The 26,382-nt window shown below is 39.4% G+C and overlaps 1 protein-coding gene across 2 annotated transcripts in view; it reads right to left on the bottom strand.

Moving 5' to 3' along the window:
* The window catches only part of TMEM266 (transmembrane protein 266), a 92,763-nt gene that overhangs the window by 44,633 nt on the left and 21,748 nt on the right, over window positions 1–26,382 (bottom strand). For both annotated transcript variants that reach the window (XM_065642148.1, XM_065642149.1), the window contains 5 exons: window positions 19,758–19,965; window positions 18,541–18,640; window positions 17,367–17,472; window positions 14,969–15,157; window positions 3,408–3,562 (listed from right to left, as the gene is read on the bottom strand). In XM_065642148.1, the coding sequence (XP_065498220.1) occupies window positions 3,408–3,562; window positions 14,969–15,157; window positions 17,367–17,380 (358 nt within the window). In that variant the 5' untranslated portion in view covers window positions 17,381–17,472; window positions 18,541–18,640; window positions 19,758–19,965. The remainder of the gene's footprint in view (window positions 1–3,407; window positions 3,563–14,968; window positions 15,158–17,366; window positions 17,473–18,540; window positions 18,641–19,757; window positions 19,966–26,382) is intronic.

Here is a 26,382-nt window from a genome sequence, read left to right as displayed (position 1 = left end):
TTGACATACAAGGCTCCAGCTGCCCCTTAGTGGACAAAAAAGATATAGCAGCCACGAATCTGGAAAGAAAATCAATTTCTGATGCTGCACCAACTGCAGCAGAGTGCTGGACACGCTGCCAGACAGTGTGCAATTAAATTGCCAGTAAAACAGTAAATTTGAAAAAGCCTTCCAAGCAATAAGTTTTTGTACAAGAGCTGAATCACTAGCCTATACACTGAATCTGGGTATTTGCCTCTTTCATGACACTTCCTTTCAAAAATGCAGTGTAAAGGTACAAAACCAGGAGAAGGGTCTTCTCCAAGCGGTGCTCATCCCTGCTCTGTGGTGGTTCAGATACATCACTGGGATTCAGTTTGAGGCAAAGCACTTAAGCTACTCAGCTTCTACTTCTAGCTGGAACAGAATTTCACATTTGTTTTACTCATAACATTTTTTTCCCCAAATCGTAGCTAAAAGCAAGGAAGTTCTGCTTTATTTCACAGTTTGCTTGTCTGGTGCTACAGGGAAGAAGTGAACGCAAATCCAGGATGCTTTTTAGTCATGAAGGTAGTTCAGTATAAAATGCAGAGTATGGCCAAACTCAGTCTATCTCCTCCTCCTCTCCAGCCCTTTGATATCTCCTCAAAATGTCCATCGAAGAGAGAAGGGATGAAGGATACATCCTGATAAACCCTGAGTGGCCATTAGAGAAGCTTTTACAACCAGTGCTTGCTTTCGGTGGACGGTGTTGTTGCTGATGATTTCCTGGCAGATAGAAACCAGGCTGCTTCTGCAAGGAGCAGCAGCAGATGCTCACTGCGTGCTTTGGGCAAGCCCCAAGCCCGTCCTTGCCCAGGCCCCGCTGCACCGCAATGGGCATTTTCTTTGTGCAGTCGTGCACGTGCTCCGGCAGCGCCCTGCTCCAGCAGCCACAGGGACAGGAGTGGAGCTTTGCAGCTTCACAGCTCTCAGGAAAGCCCGATGCCTTTTGCAGACACAACTGCTGTAGCTGTTCGCAGGAGGGCAATACTAAGATGATTTCCTGGGTTGCTTTCCGCCAAAACTACCAAAGACAAGGAAGGGACAGCATGGTCTGTACTTCTGAGGAGTGAGGGTTGGAACCTGCTATGACCCTCTTTTTTTGAAATGACATGCAAGTGACTTAACACACATCTATTTCTGCATTTGCAAAACATCACAAGGTATTGAGACGTTATTTTGTTAATGCATGTGAAGAGCTTTGAATATAGGACTAAAAAAGCTGATTATAAGACAGAGGCCTATCATAGAAGACCTATCATATGTCCCCTGCTTTCTGGCGTTTCTAATTCTGGCATGAATACACTTCATGCTAAAATACTCTAAAAGGTCTGTGCTTTTCACGTGTGTGACCTGCATATTTGCAAATGTGGCCTCCATTACTGACACTGACAGTTTTATGTATGGGAGAAAAAAAAAAAGAGGCTTCCTAAGTAATTATAGTCTATGATGTGGATTAGCAGTTATTATTATGAACAAAATTGGCAGCGATGTGCTGTAACATATCCTAATGCACTGGTTGATTTCATACTGAATAAGGAATCACTGAAAACTGTAATTACATCTTTGAAAAATATAATTATAGCCTAATGGCTTTTTAAAACCTTAAGGTAAGTGACACACATTCCTCATATGATACAGCTGCAATACTTCTATCAGCCCCACCAAGATAGCCCTTGTCTGATTTAAAACAAAATAGAAGGTATTCAGCTTAACAAAGTCAAGAAGCCTGATGGGTTTATGCATTAGTTAAAATGCAAAGTAGTGACACAGAGCAGAATGGGTCCCTTCTTGGCTGCTGAGAAAATCCATCCAGGCAGGGGCAGCCTCTGAACAGTGAAATCACCCAGTTCAACCACATGCCTATAGGTGACACACCAGGTGATAGCTGCAGAGCTTTCAAGAGTATCACATGCACTAGACACATACAGGAGGAATGATGCCAAAAATAAAGCCGTCTTTAGAAGATTCTTCAGAAAATAAATGGTAAGAAAGCAGGTGCTTCCAGGAGTGTCTCCAAAACCGCGTTAAAAATCTAAGAGAAATCAACAGGAACAGTTTTTAAACTCTTTGGCTCTAAAGGAAGTGACATTTGTGTACATAAACAGAAAGATGTGGCACCTCAATAAATAATGTTGAAAGCTTCTTCCTAATTCAATTTTTAAGGACTTATAATTAGCATTCCTGACTTCTTTTGAAGGTATCAGACTTGTCCAAATTCTGGGCTTCCTCATCCAAAATGGTAAATCACCAGAGACTGCAGAAAATAACAACTATAACCGAGTGGCCATGTTCAGAACAATGTGCGAAGTACGGACAGACAGGGGTGTAAAAGGTGAGCAACAGTATGGAAAGACAGCAATCAGCAATACAGTCCCCTAAAGTAGTCTTAATACAGATGCAATACATCTAAATCTTTACAGTGAAATCTAACTCCACTAGTACGAACTGATCAATCACAAATATAAAAGGACTTCAACAGAATAAAAAGTTTGTTTGCTCAGTTTAAAGTTGCCACAGAAGATACCAGACCACGACTCTTCCATGCTACGTATTCTTGTGTTTATGGGATTGTCTGAACCCCATCACTGCCATTTCAACATATCTGAGATGCTACAGAGATGTGAGAGGCTGCTTTTCAACATTTAGCACAGGGAAGAATGCAGGGGGCACTTGTGTTCATGTCAGCTTTGTAGCATAAAAGCAATAAAAGGAAAAAAAAAAAAAAGGAATGGAGGAAAAGATCAGTAGGGGAAAAAAAAAAAAAAGGATTCATTAAGAAGCAAAATGACAGCATTAAAATTTCCACTGTGGAACCTGTGTAGAGTGAATTCAGATAAAACAAAACTCCATTTAAGCTATTGTTTGACTCCCAGTGTATTAGCAAAGTAGAATGAAAATATCTACCATTTCAGTGCATTACAAGATAGAAAACCATGATTCCAATTCCTACCCACTTCAGTAGAATTAATAATCGAGATAGTACCAAATACCCTAGGAATTTCATAACTTCTGTCTATTCACATGCATGTGAAAAGTATCAAAGATTAATGATGAACAAAAGATCTTTTTTCTCTGTTTACAGAATGTGTCTGTAAAGGACACACCTTTTCAAGCACTAATGACAACACGTGTGGATCTCTGCATGTACACTCAGCTTTTGCCCTTTGAAAATTTGTCCTCTACTGAATTTGGTCAGCAAAATAAGGAAGAGACTGACTTCACTGTACCAGGGTTCCACAAAAACACATTTCTTAGCTGGCCTAGTAATCATTTAAATGGTAGGAAAAAAAATTCCCCACCATCCTCCCCCCTTCAAAAACCTCCCAGCAAGTTAAGCCTTTATTTCATCAAAATTAAAAAAAAAAAAAAATCCTCCTACTCACACTGGAGAAGCTTTATATCTATTAGGAGTTCCAGAGTCAGAAGAATCACCACCAATACTACACAGGCTACCAGGAAACTGTTGAGACTTGCACTGAGCAAAAATACCTGCCACACAGCTGCTCGTCTCCCACAGCACGGTTTTAGCCAGTTAGATCTAAGGAAATAAAATTAAGAGGAAAAACAAGAAAAGAAAAGAAGAAGTGAAAAAGGAAGAGAGCTAAAGAGCAGTGAACTCAAAATGACAAGTTCTGCTGTTATGGACACACTCAGCGATAATGTACAAAGCCTTTGCAAAACTCACTTTTATTGGTTTCTTTACCAAGAAAAACACTTCACAAAAAACTTCACCTTGGGCATCTTGTGTGTCTCTCCAACCCTCTGGAGCATACTGGAGTTCAAGTGCCTTCCAATGCAATAAGAAAGGCAAACCTAGTTATCATACATACTTTTCTAATTTCTTCCTGTCTTACTATTTTTCATGTGTTTTTATTTTGACAAACATGCTGTATATTCACTTATCTGTGAGTACTGAGGCGTATCAGGACTCTGTTATTAGGTCAGAAACTAATTATGCTTTTTAAGAATTTATCTGCTATTGAATTTCACGGTCATGCACCTTTATCCCTCTTCTATTACGAGAAAAATCAGACAAGAGCTGCCAATTTGGTTTGCAACAAGCAGTCCATGACATAATGGAAAAAAGCAGTAGGAATCTGGAAAACACCAACGAATAAGCTCAGTGACTCCACAGCTACATCTGCACTAACGAAGTGTCAAGCAACTGGCCCAGGCTGTCTAGCTTGCCTGTCTGACTCTCACCAATCTGTGTGTGGACCAGGCCAACATGGACTTTCCCAGAGTTTAGGGTAGCACAGATTTAGGGAGACTATACACCAGGGACTGCTCCCAAACCTAGTTTAGATGAGGTCACCTTTTTTTCCGAGGAAAAAGAAGGTTCAGGCAAGATGAAGGAAGCTGTGCTGTGAGGAGACTACAAGGACCGGAACTCTGGAGGGAAGCTGATGAATCAGTAAATGTTGTACTAGTATCCTGCTAATGCAGATAAACATTTTCAAGTGGGTTGTTAAAAAAAAAAATCTTTTAAAAAATATTTGTAATAAGAATATCAGTAGCATGGATTTCAGAAGCATAAAGCCCATCCTGATACTTTTTTTCTCCTACAATCCCCGCATAGTTTCACTTTGATACAGTATTGTATCATTTCTCATCATAGTGTTTTGTCATGTTCTTGCACTGGTCCACCTCTGAAAGTTCTGATGCTTGCCTGAAACTTCATCTTTTCAAACCACTGTAAATAAACCTTAGCTAATAAAGAGCTGACATGACTTATTAACTAGGGTTTAAGAAGCTGCAAGTATACAGAAGTGTGGTGCAGTAATTGCACTGCGTGAACCAAACTATCAATAGACAGAAATCAATGGTATACGAAAAGATATGATGATACTGATCAATTCCAAATAAACGGCTCTAGACTCAATAACGCATGTTATAATCAAATACTTGGAAAAACATAGCAAAACATTCCTTGACATACCCACATTTAAAAATGAGGGAGTGCTAAGCAATGCTCTGAGACTTGACACTTTCAAGCATCTTCTCAAAATTAAGCATATCAACTAAATACTTGTACTCAGATTGACTGATTATCTGACTGTAAAAGACCTCCTCAATTGACTCTTAAAACTTCAAAGAAGATTGGATAAGCATTAATATCAGGAACTTGCCCTTGGTTTAACTTTGTTGTGGTTCTAGCCTGAGTACAGGATGCACTAGATTTTAAATTGGTATTTTTAAAACACAAGGGAAAAAAGGCATTGAGATAGGGCCTTTTTGAAAACTTGATCTTTTAATGGATTTTGTTTTACATTATCTCAAAACAGGATAACTTGTCTTTACTGTGTTATTTTGTTGTGGGTTTTGGTGGTGGTGGTCATGGTTTTTTTGTTTTGTTTTCTTAGAGTTTTCTAAAAATAATGCTAGGGAACGGTCCTCTTTAAATAAGACAGTTCTTACTTCCAGTCTCTCTACATTTATCTTCCCTTTTCCAAGAAGACCCGTTTTGCCAGCGTTTTAATACTGCAGGGCAGTGTTCACTCTTCTGTATTCTCAGAATGATCAGTAGAGGGCCTAAGAAACATTTCTTTAAAAGCTCTACATAGTCAAGATTTTAAAATTTACCTAATGTACCACTAAGAATAAATCAACTGTGATACTCGGCACACATTACATATAGCCACAATAATCATTACTCAAGCTAATCATTACTTATAGAATGCTAAAGAATGTGGACTTATTCTGTCTGTGCAATACTAATATTCCACTGATTCCAAAAAGCTTGTGAATTAAACTAACAGCTTACAATTGGAAAAGCAATCAACTTAACAGGTCAAGTGCAGATCACCAGATTCACACCTAGATATCACTCATAAAATATATAAATTGATTTCAAAGACACAAAAGTGTCTGGCATTTAAGCACTAAAAAAACCACCCCCAGCTTCACATCTTAATTTATTACACCAAGGGGCATTTGTTCAACAGGTGTGCTGTGAATGGACAGCAACTGGCCTCTTTACCTCACTGTCCAGCAGACCTCTTCCCAGAGCTCCTCCAAGCCCTCCAAATCCACCAACCTTAACGATCACGTTGTGCTCTAACAGGAGCACTGAATGTTTGCTTTCCTGGGTGCTGTTCAGCTAGATCATTCATTCCCTGCTACTTCTACATTACTGTAGAGTCCTGATCTTGCCTTTGGTTGCTGCTTTTTGGTTTGCTGGGGTTATTTTTGTTGTTGGTTTTGTTTTGGTCCTTTTTGGTATTGTTTTGTTTTTCACTTCTCACCTCTTGCAAAAGATAAATAATAAAAGGAACTATAATCCAACTAGAAATATATTTTAGATAAAACTGTTGACATGCTAACCACACTGACTCCTAAGACACAAATCCCTCACTTCCTTCAACCCTGTAACCTGTTTTAGTAGAGTAGAATCTCTCCTTGCTGATGTGTAAGGGATCATGCATTCAACAGATGAGAAATCTGGTATTTGAGAAAAACAAATCCCTACCAGAATTAGTGTGGGTTTAAACTTACCTTCCAAGTCCTGGCCATTTCCCCTGCAATACTGCAAAGCTACGCTAAGTTTAAAGCTCAGATTAGAAACTCAGCTACATAGACCTTTCAAAAGAATAAAAGCCAATTTACACAGCTCATAAACTTATGAAGAGATTGCATACTAACCATATAAAAGTAAAACACTTTTTCCCCTCACTCTAGACAAAAAGTGTCCTATTTTGTTCAGAGAACAAGTACAACTTCTTTCGGTGTCCTGACTGTGTTCTCTGTGGATGTCCTGCACTACATAGATACAAATTACACTGAGTGTGGTGAGAGCCTGGCCCAGGTTGCCCAGAGAGGTGGTGGATGCCCCACATCCCTGGAGACATCCCAGGCCAGGCTGGACAGGGCTCTGAGCAACCTGAGCTGGTGAAGATGCCCCTGCTCATGGCAGGGGTTGAACTAGATGAGCTTTGAAGGTCCTTTCCAACCCAAAACTCTTCTGTGATTCTATGAAGTAAAGCATGACTGAGAACAACTTTACTGCGAGACTTCAAACAGACTCATCAGGTACCTCAGTTACTCTGTTGCTACAACAGGAATACTACTTACCTTTCTTACAATGCCTGGATGATATAAATAAATGTACGAGCACGGGAATTTCTTGGCTGATGGTGATACGGGGATGTAAAATTTTGTTATGAGGCATTAAAATATATTTAGTGGAATTTTACCAGGGGTAATTCTTTTTAAAGATACTTTCACACATGGCTTTGTGGAAAACCAATCTGTCATCATCACTGCTAGTTTTGTTAATAAACAGCTTGGAAAAAAGAACATAAGGCAAAACTGGGAAAGGTTTAACATTTATTTGGTAAGGAACCACTACAAACAATTTTTTTCAAGCTGTTAACAGCTGTCACTGTTTCTATTTTCTGGTCTTGCAAACAAACACCCCAAAATCTGCATCACACCTTATCCTGCCTTTTTTTTGGCTAATTAGCAAGTGTTTGCATCTCACAAGATGGCTATGGTCAGAAAACAGAAGGATGGATGAGATCCAAATCACTATCTGAAGGAGCAGGAAGGCCATGCTCAGGAAGTGCCAGGAACACAGAAAGGCCAAGTAACAGCACAAAATCCGGCTGAGACAAACCAAACAGCAGAGCCTCGCAGCAGGCAACAGGGAGCAGCTGGAGGCCTTGAGCAGCTCCAAGGGGCAGATAGAGTTCCGCACCCCTTGCCTGGACTTCTCCTACAAGCTTAATTTAACTACAGAAATTTAAATATTGAGAGAACCTCCATCCTTTTTTCCCTAAAAGTTTTACTATTTCTAACCCCATTACACTTGGAAGACTGCTGCAAATCTCTGGTGCTCAAATGGCAAGAAAGATTCCCTCAGTTTTCTGCCTAAAGTCACACACGGCCAGTTTATAAATATCTGCTCTTGTGCCAATATTGTTCTTTAGCTTGATTAGTTCTTTTCCCTTGCTGTCATTTTGTCCACGATGCATTTATACACAGCAATGGCATCCCCTCATTTAATTGAATTAATGCCCATGCTTTTTGTAAAACAGACACTCAGTTTCTATAACTGTTCTGGTAGTCCCTTCTGCATGTGAATTCAGACAACTGGAGCGGTACATAATATTTTGGATATTTATTTAATTGCATGAATGCTTCCGGGCTCTACTTGAAGTACTTTATGCCTTCTGGATCATTTGTGCCCTCTTTGTAAGTGTATATCACACCGTTTGCTCACAGACATCCTGTGATTACCTGGTATATTACTCCTCACATTAGAAAATTGCTTATTGGGCTTTTCCTTTTTATGCTATGGTCTTCAGCGAAATACTAACATCATACTCAAAACCAACCCTTAAGAAACATAAGAACAGCCATACTAGGTCAGGAAAAAGGCTTGGTATCCTGTCTCCAATAGTGGCCGTGAGCAGATATCTCAAGATGAGTAAGAACACAGCAAACATATAATACTTCCCCTTAAAACTCTCACAGCATCTGACTATTTTCAACTTGGTGACTTCCTGAGAGATGTGGTTTCTCAGATTCTACTTAGTAACCTTCAGTGAATTTCTCTTCCACAAACTTGTCCAGCCTCCCCCCAAGGCTAGATAAGCTATCAGCAGCCACACATCCTTTAGGAAATAGTTCCACGCATCTACTGTCCTCTGTGCAAAGAGCAACAACCTCTTTTTGTTTGTTTTGAACTGGGTCTTAATCTCTTAATGTACCCTAGCACCTGTACTGGGAGTTGTGTGGGGGTGCCAAACCTTATTTTAACCTCTGTGTCCCAGATTTTGTAATCTCAAAGCTCCCATCAGCTTCCTCTTCTCAGGCAGAAGGACCATAGCTTACATAGGAATCTCTGACGGAAGTTGTATCACTTCTTTAATCACTGCTTTCCTTTGAATATTTTCCAGTTCCATTATATCTGCCATATCCTTTTTGAGAGAGAGCAGAACTACCTACACTCATGTTCAAGATGTGGGAAAAGCTTGGATATATAGACAGGCACAACAATGCTCTCTCTTTAATCCTCTACTCCTTTCCTAATGAATCCTAACATCTGATTTGCCTTTAGACTGCTGCTCAGTATTTAGCTGGCCTTTTCAGGGACACTCCTTCCAGATTATATTGCTTTTTTCCACATTTCTCCTTTGTCCTATTGCTTATCCATCTTTCAATTTTTGCACCAAGCCTTATCTTCTCCAACTGAGACAATTAATTCCAGCCTTAAGCCAGATAAATTAGACCCACGTCACTTCCACTCTCCAATAAAGAGCTTTGCAAACAGTGGTCTGTGGGCTACATCTACTACAGTTCTACCCACAAAAAGTGCCCAGGAAAAGCAAGTTCTGTTGGAAAAATACAGAAATATCTACAAGCCAAAGAAGTCTGAAAATCACTGAGCTAAAAAATTATTGTATTTTTTTTTTTACTTATACTAGCGCTCCCTCTACCAATTGGTGCTACTGATAAAAGACATTAGATGGACGCACTCAAAGGATTTAGGTACTAGGATAAACACAGTAATGAGCTATTCCAGAAAACAATATTTACAAAGATAAATACTTAAAAGGATCTGTACAGAAAAAGAAGTTTCTAAAGCATTGAACACCCCTGTAGCATAGCCCAAAATTTCATGTATTCACCCCACAGTTTCTGTTGTGCTGAATGCTCATTTTTCTGCTGCAGTGCAGTTCTTAGTTTTGGACCAGAGCGCTGGGAGTAGCAGTGATACAGTACTGCACAAAGAACAAAGCAGCACCACAGTCTCATTCACTGCATTTTGCTATTAAGACTTTACACCATCTTTCTTGATTCAGACTGTGGTTGGCAGCTAAAAATAAAGTAACTTTTGTAAATACAAAGAGCTTGTTCACTACATGAAATAGTCCTGTCCTCCAAAACCTTTGCACTTCATCTGGAGCTTGGATCTCATTATTCACCATGTATCAACATGATGTGCTCCAAGATCTCCATAAGGTGCACAAAACATTTCAGAAAAGGGAGGGTTCTTTAATTATGCTGCCAGATAAAGACAAGAAAAGCAGAAAACAAGAGAAATATGAGTACTTCATCCATGTGAGTTCTTTTAGTTAAAGCACCTTTAAGCTCTGTAGAAAACACAAGTAAAACACCTCAAGGAGATCAAAATAAAAAGTGAAAGATGAATTAAAAAAATCAGAAATAATGGCATCCACTTGATGCAATTACAGAAGACAGACTGAAGGAACAGACATCCTTTTCTCCCAGGATGGGTGAATACATTCATCAGTGAAGGCTTGCAACCAATTTAAAATGAAAAGCTCATGACTCTGTACATCTCTGTTCTCTGTTCAGTTTTGGTTTTCCTTCCTTTTTATCTCTCTCTATCCCTTCCTACAGCTTTAATTTTTCAGATATTCCTACTGTTTAATGCACTGCCTAGCTGTGACCAAACAAATCTAACGCTATGAACAGATGATCATAAATGATTAAATTACAACGGCATGACTATTTACAGCTAATGTCAAGTGAGTCACATTAACCGTATGAACTCCCAACCTTTACAGCTCTTGATGTAAAACACAGTATTTGAAAGCACCTTCATGTTTCAAATTTAACATATAAAAATTCAAGAGTTGCAATCTAAAACAAAGACAACAAATAATTTAAAGTTGGTGTATCTCTCTCCCTGTGTTCCCACCCCCATTAAACACAGATCTTTACCGAGACAGGCTCACTGCCTAACCGCATATCCAAAAAATAGAAAAAAATACCCAGCCTGTTGTGCAACTGTCTGTAAATTCGTTTATAACTTATTACAAATGATACGTCTTAATTGGAACTTAAAGAAGACACAGGAAGGAGAGCTCTTCCCTATCCCTGCTTGTCTTTAGCACATATGTACCACTTTCTGCATATCGTTAATTCTCCAACTATTTCCCATCATTTTTATTGGTCATTGATGCAAAAACAGAAGAGAGAAAGTAATTTTTGGAAAACGGAATACTTGACTGGAAAAAAAGAAATTAAGAGTGGCTCTTAAAGATAATATTAACATTTAAAAATCTCCTTAGCTTTCTGGGTGATTAGTCTCCTTAAAGAAATGTTTACATATTCTCTTCATGCAAACCTAGTTCAATGCAGACACTGCCTCTCCAATAAATTCACAGACATGAAAAAAATCAGCAACTTTGCTGCTGCTTTTTGTACACGAGTATTACCTAATCTGGTACAGATATGTTAGAAGTGTACACCATATGATCTCCTTTGCATCCAAGGCACGTTTTTTGATTAAATTTATTTCTCATATACATGTCTCCAGCCTATGTCTCAATCGTTTCTGCAATGTTTGAGCATGGAGTACAGTGCACAGCAGCGATATCTAAGGGTGATTCTAACAAGTGAACTGCAAGGCAGATCAGCAGCACTAATAAGCAATGAACATCACACTCATGTCATCATCACTTACGTGATTTATAAGTGAGAATATTTGCAATGCAGATTCCATCCAACTTAACCGATTTCCATCATGTAAATCTTTGTACTTTCCCTGTTTGAGAAGTCTACGGAGGGAAAAGAAGTTTTGCTCAACCAACATTAGAAGACAACACATTTTGTGCTTTGTTTGAAGGTTTCTGGGAGAGCAGAAAGGTTTTTCTTGCCTGATTACCCTTTCACTACTCACAGGTGTACTTCAGGGACAGGCTTAATGCACCGTCTAATCTGCAGTCCTTTCTTTGTTGCTTAGCACAGCAATCAGCATTGTAAACTGAATTTCTGACAAAAACTGCTCAAACTATCAAAAAAATTCCTTCAACACTGATGGATGGGAACTGATTACCCTGAGCATTTTATATGATAGAGCAAAGACCCATCAAACGCCACAAAATAATTTCTTTTCCACTATCTTTAAAGCCATGTGAATGTCAGTTTACATATGGTTTGTCTAACAAAAGACAGACCATAATTTTCCTTTCTCTTTGCTTTTCCTTTTATTTTTTTTCAGTTCTCATGGGAGAGGTAGCTAGTCTGTTGCCATCTGAGAGCTTCCAGGCACAAAAAGAGGGCTCAGCTATGACCCACCTATTGCTAGTTGCCTATTAATATCAGGCTTATTGAGAGAAACATTATCTCAGACAAAACAAAAAGCTCCCCTACTTAGCAAACAGGTTAAATTTGTGCTTGTGCTTGGACCCTGAACACCTTCTGGCCTTAATGAAGGAAGTAAGAGGAAAGCCTGGGGGTGCACACAGCCAGGCCATTAAATCACTCATCTCTAGTCTGACGTCTTTCTTGTTGCTCTGTGCATAGAGATGGAGACTTACTAGTGACGAAGTGTGACAACCCACATCAGGAACTAGGAATTGTGGACAATTACATTCAAAACCACAAGGTCATGGACAGATGCAGCTTTTAACAACAACCCAGTGTTTTCCAAGCACAGGGTTGTGCCAGACCTTCCTGCTGCAGAGCCTTGCACTTAGAACGACTACAATTCACCTAGATCAGCTACAGATCTGGAACAACAGAGCCATACGGAATATATGCAGGTCATATAGGTTGGCACCTTCCCTGAAATTCTCAGGGAAAAGTATACAAAAGGTAACACTTGGAGTCTGTGGCAAAAGGAGACTGCCATAGAGAGGAAACTGAGTCCCACATCTCCTTCTAGTACTCTCTGGTATTAGCAGTGTCTTCTGGTATCTCCACCTGCAACCTGCATGGAAGCACTGGGGTAATAGAGCTTCGCAGTTACAAATATGGACACTGGCAGAAACGACAGGGATTTAGACATTTTCTGCCACCTCCTGTGCTGCCCTTCCCACATCAATCTCTTCATATGTGAGGGAGATATAACTAGCAGTTCCTGTACCAAATTGATCTGACCCATCCTATCTCCTTACTCAGGTGGAAGATGGTCACATTCTAACAAGGCCACAAGAAAGAAATTACACCACATTCATAAAACCAGACATATTCCAAAACAAGGCATGCAGTGGCATGGGGTCCGGATTTCACTCTTGCTGCTGGATTTCTTGAGCTCACCTCTGCTCCTAAATTTCACCAAGCATCGGTTGTGATCATTGCTTCTGAAAGGCAGAAGCCGCCATTCCCACAAGTCAGATGCAGTCCTGGGACTCAGCTGAACATACTCAGCCAGAATACACTGAGACATACAAACTAAAGCTCTGAATTATCTTCAGAGAATCCACTCTACAGCTGGGAGGTCTGGATGGCATCTGTTTATTTCTGTTCAGACTGATAAAGCCACAAAAGAAGTCTGTGTGAAGAAAGAGATCTCTGCTGAGGAAAATAATTACAAGTCTATTCCCATGCTTAAAACTGCAAAGCTGCTCAAATGGTTACAATGAGAGGTCTGTGCACTTTGGCACAGTGAAGAATTGAGTTTCAGATCACAAAAGTCTGAAAAATGTTGGCATCAAAATAGCCTGAGGGTTACACCTGCACACTCAAATTAATTTTCAAGTGCCTCTTTTGCTATGCAGGGTGTTTTATGTTACAGTTGTACCATACTTATATAACCTACTTGAAACATATTTCCCCTTGTTTGGAGTAACAACTTACTGGAGATGTCTCATAAAGTCCAATTTGGAAAGAAATTAAAGCCAAGAGCCTTCCCCACATACCGCTTCCTGACTACCATAAAGAATACCTGCTGAGCAGAGATCAAGTAGGTTTCTCTGCTGATTCCTGAGCACAGGTTAAAACATGTTCAGCTGTTAATAAATGAAAGCTTATATAATGCTTTTTAATGTCTTCATCAATGAGAGCTCTATATGACTTACTGTGAAGTGCTTCTAGGTGGATCTTATTGACAGTGGAGTATATATGTGTTCAGTGCAACATGCAGCGGAACAGTAATCACAGAATCAGAGGGTCTAGGCACAAACACTCAACTAATCTCTGTCCCAAGGGATGTTAAACTATAGTGTTGCCAATCCTGACAAATGCATCTTCTTAAAGACATCTAGTGATTGCTATTCTGTTCCCTTCCTCTCCATACACACCAGTAGTCTGACCCAGAAATTCGCTATCCTCATTATTCTCTGCTGCAATTCAAGCTTTTTACTTCTTGTCCTAACAGTCATGGAGATGGATAACAGGCTATTCTCTTCCTTACTGAAGTCTCTTACAAGCTCCCCTGAATGTCTCTTCCTCACGTGAAACATAAACAGTTATTTCAATCAGTACTCCATGGCAGGTTTTGTGAGCCTCTGACCATTCTCGCTGCCTTCCCTTTAGATTCTTTCCATTTGACCCAAATCTTTCATAAAAAATTTAGTACTGCAGTCCACCTACAGCAACTTCAAGCCTACCAGGCATAAGGCTGACTTCTAATGTCCTGTAGGACAACAGTGATATGTAATCTGACTCTGGCTTATGTTTGGGCAAACATTATAAACAGATTAAGATATTCTATTCCAATAAAACTGGAACAGTTGTTCTATGAAAACAGTAGTAATATGCATATACATTACCAAAGCCAATGTTCTCACATAAGCAAACTATGCAATTCAAATTATTCTGTGAAAAGTACACTATCTGTCTGGGAATTAGCAGCACTAAGTTATTGTTTGTGTCAGGATATATACAACTATGTACAAGAATCACAGGAGCCAATCCTCTGTTATCCTGAAAACACCTTTCAGAAAGAGCTTTCAGCAGGGCCATTCTGCTTGGCTGACGGGCCAGATGCTTGGTCCAGTTGTCCCTGACAGAAGGGTTCCAGACTGTGGTCAAATAGCAGCTATGAATCACGCAAAATTGCAAAGAGCCCCAAACCAGCACAGATTAGTTATATTAGAAAAGGTCGCTTCCATCTTGTGACGATGGTTTTAACCAAGAGTTTGAGGACAACTGGCTGCACTTCTCCAACTCAGGGTTTTCTTCTTTACAGGCCATGAAATTCCTATAACCTAGAACTATAAAAGAAAATTCTGTCCTTTGTACTTACCCTTCTCTTTGGTACTCCTCATCCAAATTTGACAAAAGTTGGGACCCAGCCACAGACAGATCAAGTGCAGCTAAAGGTAGATCTCGATAAGCAAAATTAACAAGCTGTACAGGAGCAATGCTTTTGGTCTCTTCTTCCACTTGTTGTGAAATTATCTCAACTTCTGAAACACCGCCCTCTATTGTAGGCCTGAAAATATAATAAGCAAAATGAAAACCCCTCTCTCTCCACACACATGTGACATATAAACAAATGTAAATAAGTTAAAAAGCAACCAAATAAAAATAAGTTACAGACAAGAATTTCACAGAATCGTAAAAAGACAGCAACTTTAAAGGCCTTTGCAAGGTCATTGAGGGAGGTATCCTCATTCAGGGGACAGACCAAATCTCCCCAAACTTGTCTTTTGTAGATCCCACTGTAATCAACAGAAACCTCACAGACAACAAAGAACAGCATTTCACTCTATTGAGTCTGTTTCAAAAGCACTAAATATAACACTGGATGTGTTATAAACAAACAAACAAATATGGAAACAATGTAGGAACCCTAAAGCAAAATATTGGTGCAAAACCAAAGATGGCATGTAACTATGACAACTAAACACTCATCGCTTTGTAAATTAGCTCAGTGAACAATCAACAGCTAAGCTTATTAATCATTATAGACAGATCAATTGCTAATTAATGGATGCAGTTTGACCCCTCTTCCACTGTGAGCCAATATTCAAATAGTCTTGATGGGTGGCGACTTTGTTTCATTCAACTAGAAAGGATTATTCTGTTACAAGTTATTTCAACATAATACTGAAAGGAGAAAAAGGATTCAGAAGAATTATGGACTCCCCTATAAAGATTACCTTAACTATCTTTTGTACAGCTTCTAAACCTGAACGTGTATTCTACCCCCCTACTAACATTAATGGGAACTCCATGCAGGTAAAAGCAGAGGTTGTCTATGTACATGTCTTCCACATTTGCAACACGATACTTATCTAGAAACTCAAACTTTGTCAGTTAGCATATTATCCAGTGCATGCAAAGAATGACTTCATTGTAAGAGAGAGCTTGCGTGCCAAGCCCCAGCAGGGATTGATCCTTCACAGTTCCCAGTTAAAGCTGCTTGCTCCATTTCGTTCAGAGTAGCTGCACACATAAACTTCTCTAGCTTTTATCTAGGGGAGCCTGTTAACTTCTGAAGAAATCTCAGGCTACTTGTCAGAGGTTTTCAACAGTGGATGTGAAGATATACTTTTTCTTCAGGGATATAGTTAAAAAGTGCTTAGCACCCAACCTTCCTCTGGTATTTGACTGTAAAAGCTGCACTGGTGATTTTGTTTTAAAGAAGCTTATTAAAATCTTCCAGCTATTCAAGCAACCTGAATAACAGTTGATTATTTTCCAGAAAAAGAAGAATAACTTAGAAGAGTTCTTAACTCAGATATCTTGTAAGTCCAAGGATGTGGGTGAAGGAACTAAAATTCTACGTGGTAGAGGAAGATTCTATTGGTCAAAGCCTAACCATTAGACTAATTCTTTTAGACAGAAAACATTATTCCTAAATTAAAAGGAGCTAACTGCTGCCAGTGTTGCACAAGAAAGGAACTTATAAACTGGAAAATGTTGGTATATCTCAAGTATGTGGCAGGGAAAGGCTGCAACTGTGTCATGCTATGGCAGAAAGCAGAGGTAAAAGGAAGTACTATCTGAACAACCTAAAGGATTATTTTATTCTTTGTCTAACTAATAATGGAAAGTAATGAGATTCTTTCATTTCAACAGAACCGTATTCCTCTGTAAACAATCTGAAACCAGAAGCCCAGAGGGAGGAGCTAATTTTAGCAAGAAATTTCTTTCTTTGATTTTCACCTTTAGTTCCATCCTGTGGACATTTATAAGTCCAAGCTGGCTCAGTTTTGCATGAAAGGGCATACGACAATCCAATTTCCAGTATTATAAAGGAAAAAGGAAATGGCAGTGCAGCCTTCCCTCTCCCACAATTATTCTGTATTCCTAGACAGACTAAATGACAGACATTGTCTGACTTGGCTGAAAAGAAAAACAGACAAACCAACAGACTAGTGTTCGCAAAGAGCCTTGGGACAGGTTTGGTGTGAAGAAAGAAAAAAGGCAAATGGATTTGAAAATAATATGACATACTAGTTTTCAGCCACTGGCTGTTAGTAACACATCAGATATGCTTACAGCATTCATGATTTTTCTGCTAACTCACATTCTTCAGACAACTCACTAAATCCTACTACTTACTCTTCAAAATACCAACTTTTCCTTCCAGTAATACTGATAGAACCCTCTTGATGTCACATCATTCTCCTAGAGGTCACAACCTGTTCTCTTCTATTTAAAATAAGTTATAACTATCCTCACAAGATACTTACTGAGAATTGGTCATGTTGGAGGATGCAACTGAATCAGCAATGGTTCCAGTATTTAGCTAATTGCAGCTGCTCTGCACAGAAGTTCTAGCCTTCCAAGATTAGGTCTCTGTGAGAAACAAAACAAAGTTATCAAAAAAACAGTTGAGAGAACTCCAAAGGGCTGCACTGATGTTTGATGTTGTGTTGTGAGCTTGTCTAATAATTTTATTTCTCCCCACAATTCCTTTTCAAATTAGTTTTATTCCAGGCTAATTCCTCCATATTATGGAAGCTGTAAAGTTACAGTGTGTTTACTTATACACATGGGCACCTGCTCACATATATACTTCTATAAGAACACAGGTCTTGCTTTAAACCACTTGATTCTTGACAAAGACAACCAAGATCAGAGCAGGGAGCTCAAGGCTTCAGGAGTGCAAATTCTATTGGAAGACAACCATGGTTTTTTGTTCAGTTGGTTGTTTTTTTTACAATTTAATATCCTTAATAGAGACGAGCATTAGCTTTGTCAACAAAGTTTTGTTCTCCATTTTCCAATTTGAACTGTGTTCCTGACTTCCTTTGCTACTTTAGAAACTTTCTTCCAAGCATTAATTCATGTTGTCAAACATTCTGCATGGGCTGTTATCAAGATGATATTTTGATCGACAAAGCCCACATTCGGACAAAACACATTTGGAAACTGCACCACATTTGCTTGTTGCAAAACACTTCATTTGTGTTGTACCTGGACCAACACATGGCAACCAGAATGGAAGAGGATAAGCCTGTGAGAATGAAGCCTGGTGATACACAGGTTTTGGTAGCTGGAAAAATATAATATAAACTGGGGAATACCATAAAAGAAACAAAAATTCTTAGAAAAAGCTATCATGAGAGACTTTGTAAAGCCACTGTCAAGATTACATGCTAAATAATTTTTTAAAGTAGCATAAAAACATACTGTTATTTTAACTAAACATAAATAGTTATTTGCAAATCAGAATATTACTGACATTAACGCCAAAAAAATTTCTTTATAAGGAAAATGGCTTCTTATACTAGACTCTATACTAGAGTCACTTACAGGCTGAATTGTTAGTATCAGTTAAGCATTTACACTGGAGACATATAAATGTGGCAATAGCATGACCCTTAACAATCACTTGATACCAAATAATAAAATTCAACTTACGTCTTTTGTAGAGCCATTTCCAAAGCTTTATTTCATGTCTTGTAACCTATTATAACGTAAAACGTAGTCAATGCATTCTCAGACTTTCCAGATAATGCACCTGGGTATGCAAAGAGAGTCTACACTGTGATCAGCCTCCTCAGGTAGATAAGTCAGCCAAAAGCAATTTAATTATTCATATGAAGAAAATAAAAATTACTGACTTTAAAACAGAGAAGTACACGTATTTCAGAAAAACACACACACACACCATTTATTTATAACTTTTCAATACTTCTGAAGTCAGAGTAAGAAGCCAACTTTTATCAGATAAACCCTCCTTGATACAGTAAAGACTTGATTGCAACATCCATTCAATATCGATGGGAGTCTCTTCCCTGGCTTTCCTAGTCCTTGAATTATTTTCATTGTTATAGCCCTAGGGTATCAAAATACTGAAACTTTTGCCTAAAATTATGCATGTTTGAATCACATACTGAAGAGATTTGGTGAATCTGTACCTATGATAGCAATTGTTACACCTATCAGCACAACAAAACTAAAATACAACTATCAGCCTTGTTAGCTCCCTAACATCTTGTTTTGGGTTGACATTTTACAAGATTTTGCAAAAAAAAATTAAAATGAAAAATTTTACACAAACCAATTGTTCTAAGCACTTAGCCTGAGAAAACAGTAAAAGCATGAGGTACTCTGCATCTGCCTTGTGAGACTGAGGAAACTAAGAATCCTGCTATACCTGCATTTGCAGGCCTGGAGAATAAAAGGTAAATGGGGATACAGCTCATTTAGGAAATGGGACTAAAAGCGATGGAAACTGTCCTCAGAGGGCAGCCAGAGGCAGATATGGGAATTTCTTAACATAATAAAAAAACCTCATCATTTATTTGGGAGAGAGCACAGTGTTAATACCCCCAAAGGGTCTCTGAAAGTTCTTATTTTTAGACTTCAATTAATCTCAAGATTTTGAGGGAACTTAAGTCATAACAGTGGGGCAAGAAACACTGCAGTTCTTCCACACAGGACAGGAACATGAAATACTTGCCCCTCCGGAATACAGACCCAGGTTGTTTGTTTGCTTTTAAGGTGGAAATATGTTCACATTCCTACAGAATTTTGTTCTACAACTCAACCAGATCTGACCAGTGGCAACACCAATAAGCCAGACCTGCTCCCTCCTACTGGAGTTGGCAGCTCTACAACCGAAGTTCGCTCACCACCAGCACTGAAGGAGCAGCTCACGGCCAGGCAGCAAGCAAGCTCTTCTGATAGCTCCAGTGGCTCCACAGGGAGCAGAGTCCAACTCGCCTTAGCTGGAGGGATTGTTACCATGACATACGGCGCTCAGGAAGGTGGGACGAGTAACGTGGAAAGAGACCTGAGCAGAGATAGAGTCAAGTCTCCAGAGGACTCCGCGGAGCCTTCCTAAGAGAAAAAGTGGCAAAAAGTGAGTAATTTCTGGTGCAGATAACTAATGTATTCGTTGATTTAATGAATTAAAAAGACAAGTAGTTAATATGTACAATAAGAGGGCAGCACAACTGAAGCCTTCAAAATGGATGTAATAGGCTGTGTACATCTATAACCTAAAGAGATTATTGTGATTCAGTCATGCTTCTTTCTAGGCTTTATGAAAGCAACTGAAGTGTCTTAACATACACCGATATTTTCCAGAAACTTATTCTTTCCATCCACTCTACCTCATCTATCTGTTATGTTCAAAACTTCCTTGAAAAGAAAAAAACTTCTATAGCAGCATAAACCACTTCCAACTTTCACAGGAAATTTCTGTGCAACTGAGCGGTATTTAAAGGCAACAAAGAACAGCAGGGAGATTCCGTTCTTGTGCACTTATCTCTCACTTGCATTCCTATAGAATATAGCGTAGGCAAAGGGCAACGATATAGCTCTCCTCTCTACCATCAGGGATGGGCAAGGGGCAGAGGGTAACCTTTAGGTATTCCATCCATCACCCTGAGTAGAATTTTTTCCATACAGTCCTTTCAACATCTATCTCACTCAATGTTCACTAGACAAAAAAGCCTCATCTCTCACGGTCTTATCACAGGGAATTAGTGAACAGACCCAGGGTTGGTTGTTTTGGTTTTTTTCACTTCTTGGAACTGAGACCAGAGAGCACATGGTACATGCTGAGATGCCATGTGAGTATGAGCAATGCCCGTTTTGTTACAGTTCAGCAATTCTATTTGTTCTGTGGTGTGTTTTCAAGGTGAGATGGCCGTAGAAAGAGCACAGTTTCCCAAGTTAAACAGAATTAGCTCAAAAATGAGATATGACAGAAAGGAAAGAATTGTCCCAAGAAGTTTCTAGTGCAAGCTTTAAGTGGTGTAAAAACCAGAAACATTCATGGGACTAAATGACTGACATACTGTCTTGTATGTACCAAGAGGACAGTGCAATGCGATGGGAAGCATATTTCTGCATCTGGTTTTCTATATAGAGTTAAGTTTGGAGACTAGTAACCCAGCTTAAAATGTGCAGGATCACAGTTCAAATCTCAGCAAAGCTGACTCAGCTCCTCATCCCTCTGCAGTAGGTGAAGAAGCTGCTCCCCAACCACTGAGCTCTTTCTGAGGCAAGACTATCAAAGTGCTTAAGAAGCGCTGTACTTGCCTTCCGAGCCTTTCAGCTTTCCTCTGTGTTTTGAACAGGTATTATACATGCCAGTGCTCCTCAAGGCTTTTGCAAAGTACCCTTTGCTTATGATTTCTTTCACCCCCTCCACTAGTGGAGGCACTAGCAAGCAACTGTTTCCGTGGGTTCTGCTCAGAATCACACATGTTGGGAAGTGGGGTCATGCGCTACAGTTGAGCAAAGGTTCACGCTGCTGCCCTTACGCAGCACACATCCTGCCCGAGTTAATTTGTTAATGTTTAGATCAACCATCTATTGTCAGTCACCACACCTTGGCTGTAGCTTGCTAATAAGGAGATAAAGTCCAGCTTAAAAAACACAAACCAAAAAACAGTTTGGAAAGCATAAGTTAAAGTATAGCATGTGTGAGATTGTGTTTGTTTGTTATCTGTACATACGCTCTAAACTAAAAGAAGAAAAAAAAAAATCTGTACTCCACTTGTGCATGAAAACCATGACTTTTAGCATCAGTTTAAGCAGCATCTTTCAAAATACATGCCGCAATGCAGTGGCCCCAATTGTGGGTAGGGAGTAGGAAGATCATTTAATTTAAGCCTATTGCACCAAAGCCTCTACTAACTTGCATCCTGTTTAGCTGAGCTGAAGTCAATACCACATGGTTCAGAGTCATTTGTAGTATTTGCTCACATTCAGAGGACTCTTATCATGAAGCTGTAAGCTCCTGTACAAAATACAGACATGAACTGAAACATCAGAGTTTACGTACATGCAAGTAGCTACAAAGCCAGATTCTGGCATGTTCTTCTAACTAAAGATTCTTCCACACAGCTCCCCAGCTGCTGCTTAGACATGTGGACAGGTTCACAGTTTGCATTCAAAGCAAATGCAACAGGCGACACTTTGAGGAGACACTGCTGTCAGCTGCAATGCACATTCTAGGTATTCTTGCCCAGCTTCTGCTCCTTCCTCTGCCCATGCCACAGCCATGCACTGCACACGGGCCATTACTGGGAGCTGGACCAGGAAACTGATTTGGCATTTCAATCAACAATGAAACGATTTTACTTTTCCTGCACTTTTTTTTTTTTTTTTTAAAAAAAAGAGGATGGCTTTCCTGATACAGGTCACAATACAGATGCAAAAATAGTTATGTTGGCAAAATTGAGAGGGTAAGGCAGTGGACTGTGGGCACAGCCATAGAGACAGCACGGTGGAGAAATACTTTAGATCAGAAATACTCCAAACAAAGATGATGTATTAAGCCCTTGCCATTGGCAATATTCAACTGGAGTAAGCATCCCACCTGAAAATGCTTAACAAATTGGGGAAGAGGAGAAAACAAAAAGGGCTTCTGTGTTGTTTTTTTTCTCCTTCTGTGTCACACTGGAGCTTTTTATTCTGAATCTAGTACACATCAGGAAACGGAACCTTGTTTCCTTTGTGTAAAAAAGTTGCGTTCTTATTTCAGTCTATAAATTAAAAATCTTATACAGTCTAAAGCTCAAATGTAAATGATGGCTATTAAGGTTCTTGCTAGGCAATCCTAAGGAGGCCACAGAGCTATGCAGAAAAAATGAGAGAAAGGGAGAGCAGGAGCGAGCAAGTTGAAATAGGAGCAGGGGAAACACCTAACCAGACATTAGTCCAGGAGCTTTCAAAGAGAAAGGGGAAATGTGATTTAGCAGTAGCTACATTTAGCTCTTGTGAATTAGACTAGCCAAATTGCTTTTGTGATTAACACCATTGATGTCACCCTGAGAATCAGCATGAACACGACGTGATCACTCATCTCTACTCGTGCAAGTCACATTTCTCCAAGAACTGAAACCAGGTTCACAAAGTGAGAATTCTGGCAGCTGTTTTTGTTTTAACTTCTCTGTGAGAATTTTAACCAGCTCCACACATCTGCATTAAGAAAATTTTATTAGTCATATATGTCAAAACTGTTTCCTTCAGAAATCCAGCAACCCACACTTCTGAAGGGGAAATTCTGAAAATCTCCCGCAGGAGAGGTCCCAGGACTTGCTTGCTTCACTTCAGGTTGAACGAAACAGTTTTTTCCTTTTTTCCCTAATGGGTGAACAGGTTCATTGTGATTAAAGAAAAGTAAAATTTATTTTGATTGAATGACCCTCCCTAATCTCGCTGTCATCTAAGACAAGAGTTTGATAAAGTATTTGTTTATATAGCTCTGTATAGGTGGATAAGGAATACTTCCTTTATTTGTTTTGAAAAATACTCAGATTTGTCAAAAGATTGTGAACACAGAGATGCCACACGGAAAACAAACAGCAAATTAACTTCCTTAACAACTCAAGTACATTTGATATATATTATTTTAATGCTGCAGATTCCCAATTCCATTTATATCTTTAACATTCCCATGCAGTATCCAGCAAATTAAAGAGGTACAAGAGATGGAGCTTTTTATTTCAAAGAAGAAGGGACATTGAATTTTGCATCTTTTTTATGGAGGGATCTACAGTAAAGTTTTTAAATACATCACATTAACAAAAAGGACAAAAAACTCTCAAGCACAGGGAAGTTATTTAGATTGGAAAAAAATCAGGCATTCAGAAATTAGGAAACAGCAGATTTGACCTTGCTCATGCAGCCATAATTCTATCCCCTTGTGGGATGATCCTACATGCTGAAATTAGGCAGAACGCTGTTTGGGGAAAAAAGAGCATGTAATCATGTAATAACCAGTCTCATTATTCATAAGCATAGCTCATACTTTCTAGAGAGAAGTTTAGATGAGCCAAAAAAGATAATTTTTGTCTTGTGCAAATCATCATAATCTCTCTGCAAATGCATCATGATCATTGGTCGAATCTTGAACCGTTCAGTACTGCCAATTTGGACTACAGGACAAATAACACTAGCTGAAAGAAAGCCTTTAGAGGAGGACTAGCCCAATACAAATTCCCAGGAGAGCCCAGTCCAGTCCAACATCTTCCAACGAGCCTGTGGATGTGCAGCATGTGGTACTTCCAGACATTAAGAAACAGGAGGAGCTGCTCTGTTTGGGATGGCTATAAAAAGACTCCTTTCATGCTCCTTCCCTCTGCTATCTCTTCCCCTAGAAACTGGGGAGAGAGGGCAGGGGCTATGTAGCAGATTGACAGACAGAGTTCTGTGTCATAAATATGTTCTCAACACACACCAGTGCTGCCCTGACAGCTCCTTTGGGCTCTCATTCCAGTTCACATACTGGCACTCTTGAAATTCAGTTGTTCCAATACACTACCAACATTTTCCAGAAAAGGCGCATGTCCAGCAGGTACTGTAGCAATCCACGATGTAGCTACTCCTGAAGAAAAGTCTGCTCTTAGCTCCTTGATAAAGAACATTCAGCAAGAAGATTACTCATGTGATCTCTTACTCTGGAGTAACTCTCCAAGCTTGCCATCTACCTTACTGTTCCACAAACTGCCCCCATTTAGCTGTTGGAAACTGGTGATCCCAACAGCTGTTCTCTATAGCTTCCCCATGTGGTTAAAGTGGAAGAAAAAAAACCCCGCACACTGTAGGGCTCTCAAGTCCAGAGAACAAACAAAAGAGAGCAATCACATATTTAAAAGGTCCCTTTACAGATTTGTCTAGTCTTTGAAGCCTGGTGTTTCACACAACCATTAGGCACGAGGCTGCCAGCTCTTTATTTTACTGCATGTCTCAACATCTCCTGCTCTACTTATAGCTCCAACTGCTGGAGATAGTACTTCCATCTGAGAAAGAGTGAGGTCATACCTACATATACAAAGCAGCATCACTTAGACCAGACATGGCTCCGAATGAGATGATCTCTCTTCACAGGCCAGCACAAGGATACCAGCAGGGACCACGGGCTTGGACAAAAAGCTCCGTCAGGATGCTACGTTGATACTGCTGCTGGGCTCACAGTTGGAAAGTCCAGCATTAGTTCACTCTTGTGATGTGCCACTGCACATGCTCGTAGGAATGAGTTGGCATCAACAGCCCTACTGGACTGAAAACACCTGTTTTCTTCTGGTCTGGGGAACTACATGACTCTGAGCTCAGCCAGCACATGGTTAGAAGATCATTTGGACAAATTTTATAACAGGCACTTCCCCCCACTCAACCAAGATTGTTTTGGTGCCACGAATCCTGGCTCTCAAAAGAAAAAAAAATTAGTAACTCCAAGAAGAAAATTCTTTAGACCAATTCTATGTCTCACATAATCAGCAGCACAAACCTACATAGACTGGTACTAAAGCCAAACAAGCTATTAGGCAAGTCAAAACCAGTATCCGGAAGTAAAGATTTCATTCTAAGAACCAACTATACTGCAAATATATTTTTGAGAAGTACTTCCAGACAAAATGAAATCAATTTATATGGATGTATGTTTTTCCTATGTATCTTGAAAGCAAGTATATAATAATTATCCCATTGATGTGAAATACTTTGCTCTTCTCCCAAACAGCACTATGCTTTGTAGTTTAGCTTTTGGAAACAAATAGCCCAGCTGGTACAATTGCAAATTTACGAATAGTATTTCATCCTAGTGATGCATACAGGGCAAACCTCACTCTGCAAGAGCAGACAGCTCATAAAATTCTTGAATTCTCATCCTGTCTGGTACTTCAGAGGAAGATTATTTCACACAGAGTATGTGGACACAACAGTTGTACTGTTCGTGAATGAGAAAATTTTTCCTGACTACTGGGAGCCTAAAATGCAAGATTTAACTGCCTTATCATAGCATGCAGCATACTGATAGCCATTATTTTAATATAGAGCTAGTGCATTTAACTGTATAACTCTGGCCCCCTCAGTAGGCGATGGAATGCGCTTACTACATATTATAGGCCAGGTTTCTGCCACAGACAGGGACCTGGCTTCACCTTCTCCAACAATTCCAAAAGTAAACTTTTAGTAATTGTTCTGTTCAATACTTACCAAATCATAGCAAAAGTGTAAAGAAACCAGTAACATATAAAAATGTCACATGCATTTTCAACTAAAAGTCATGTATGTTAATTCCTAGGCTGCTCTTTAAATACAGAACTGTAGTTTATTTACAGATGAAAAAAGTTGGTGAGATGAACTGATTAAGAAAAGTTATTCCTATTTAAAATGCCTGGCACTAACTCTGAATCAGACCACAGTTGCTTTTGCCTCTGTATTAAATAATTATAGCAAACATTTATTAAAAGGAGAGACAATAACTTCCTGTCGACACTTATATCACATATGACAGTG

This window comes from Caloenas nicobarica, chromosome 10 (genome assembly GCF_036013445.1).
Source record: "Caloenas nicobarica isolate bCalNic1 chromosome 10, bCalNic1.hap1, whole genome shotgun sequence".
NCBI classification, from domain to species: Eukaryota; Metazoa; Chordata; class Aves; order Columbiformes; family Columbidae; genus Caloenas; species Caloenas nicobarica.
Note: the sequence above shows the minus strand (reverse complement) of the source record. Positions and strands in the feature narration are given on the sequence as shown.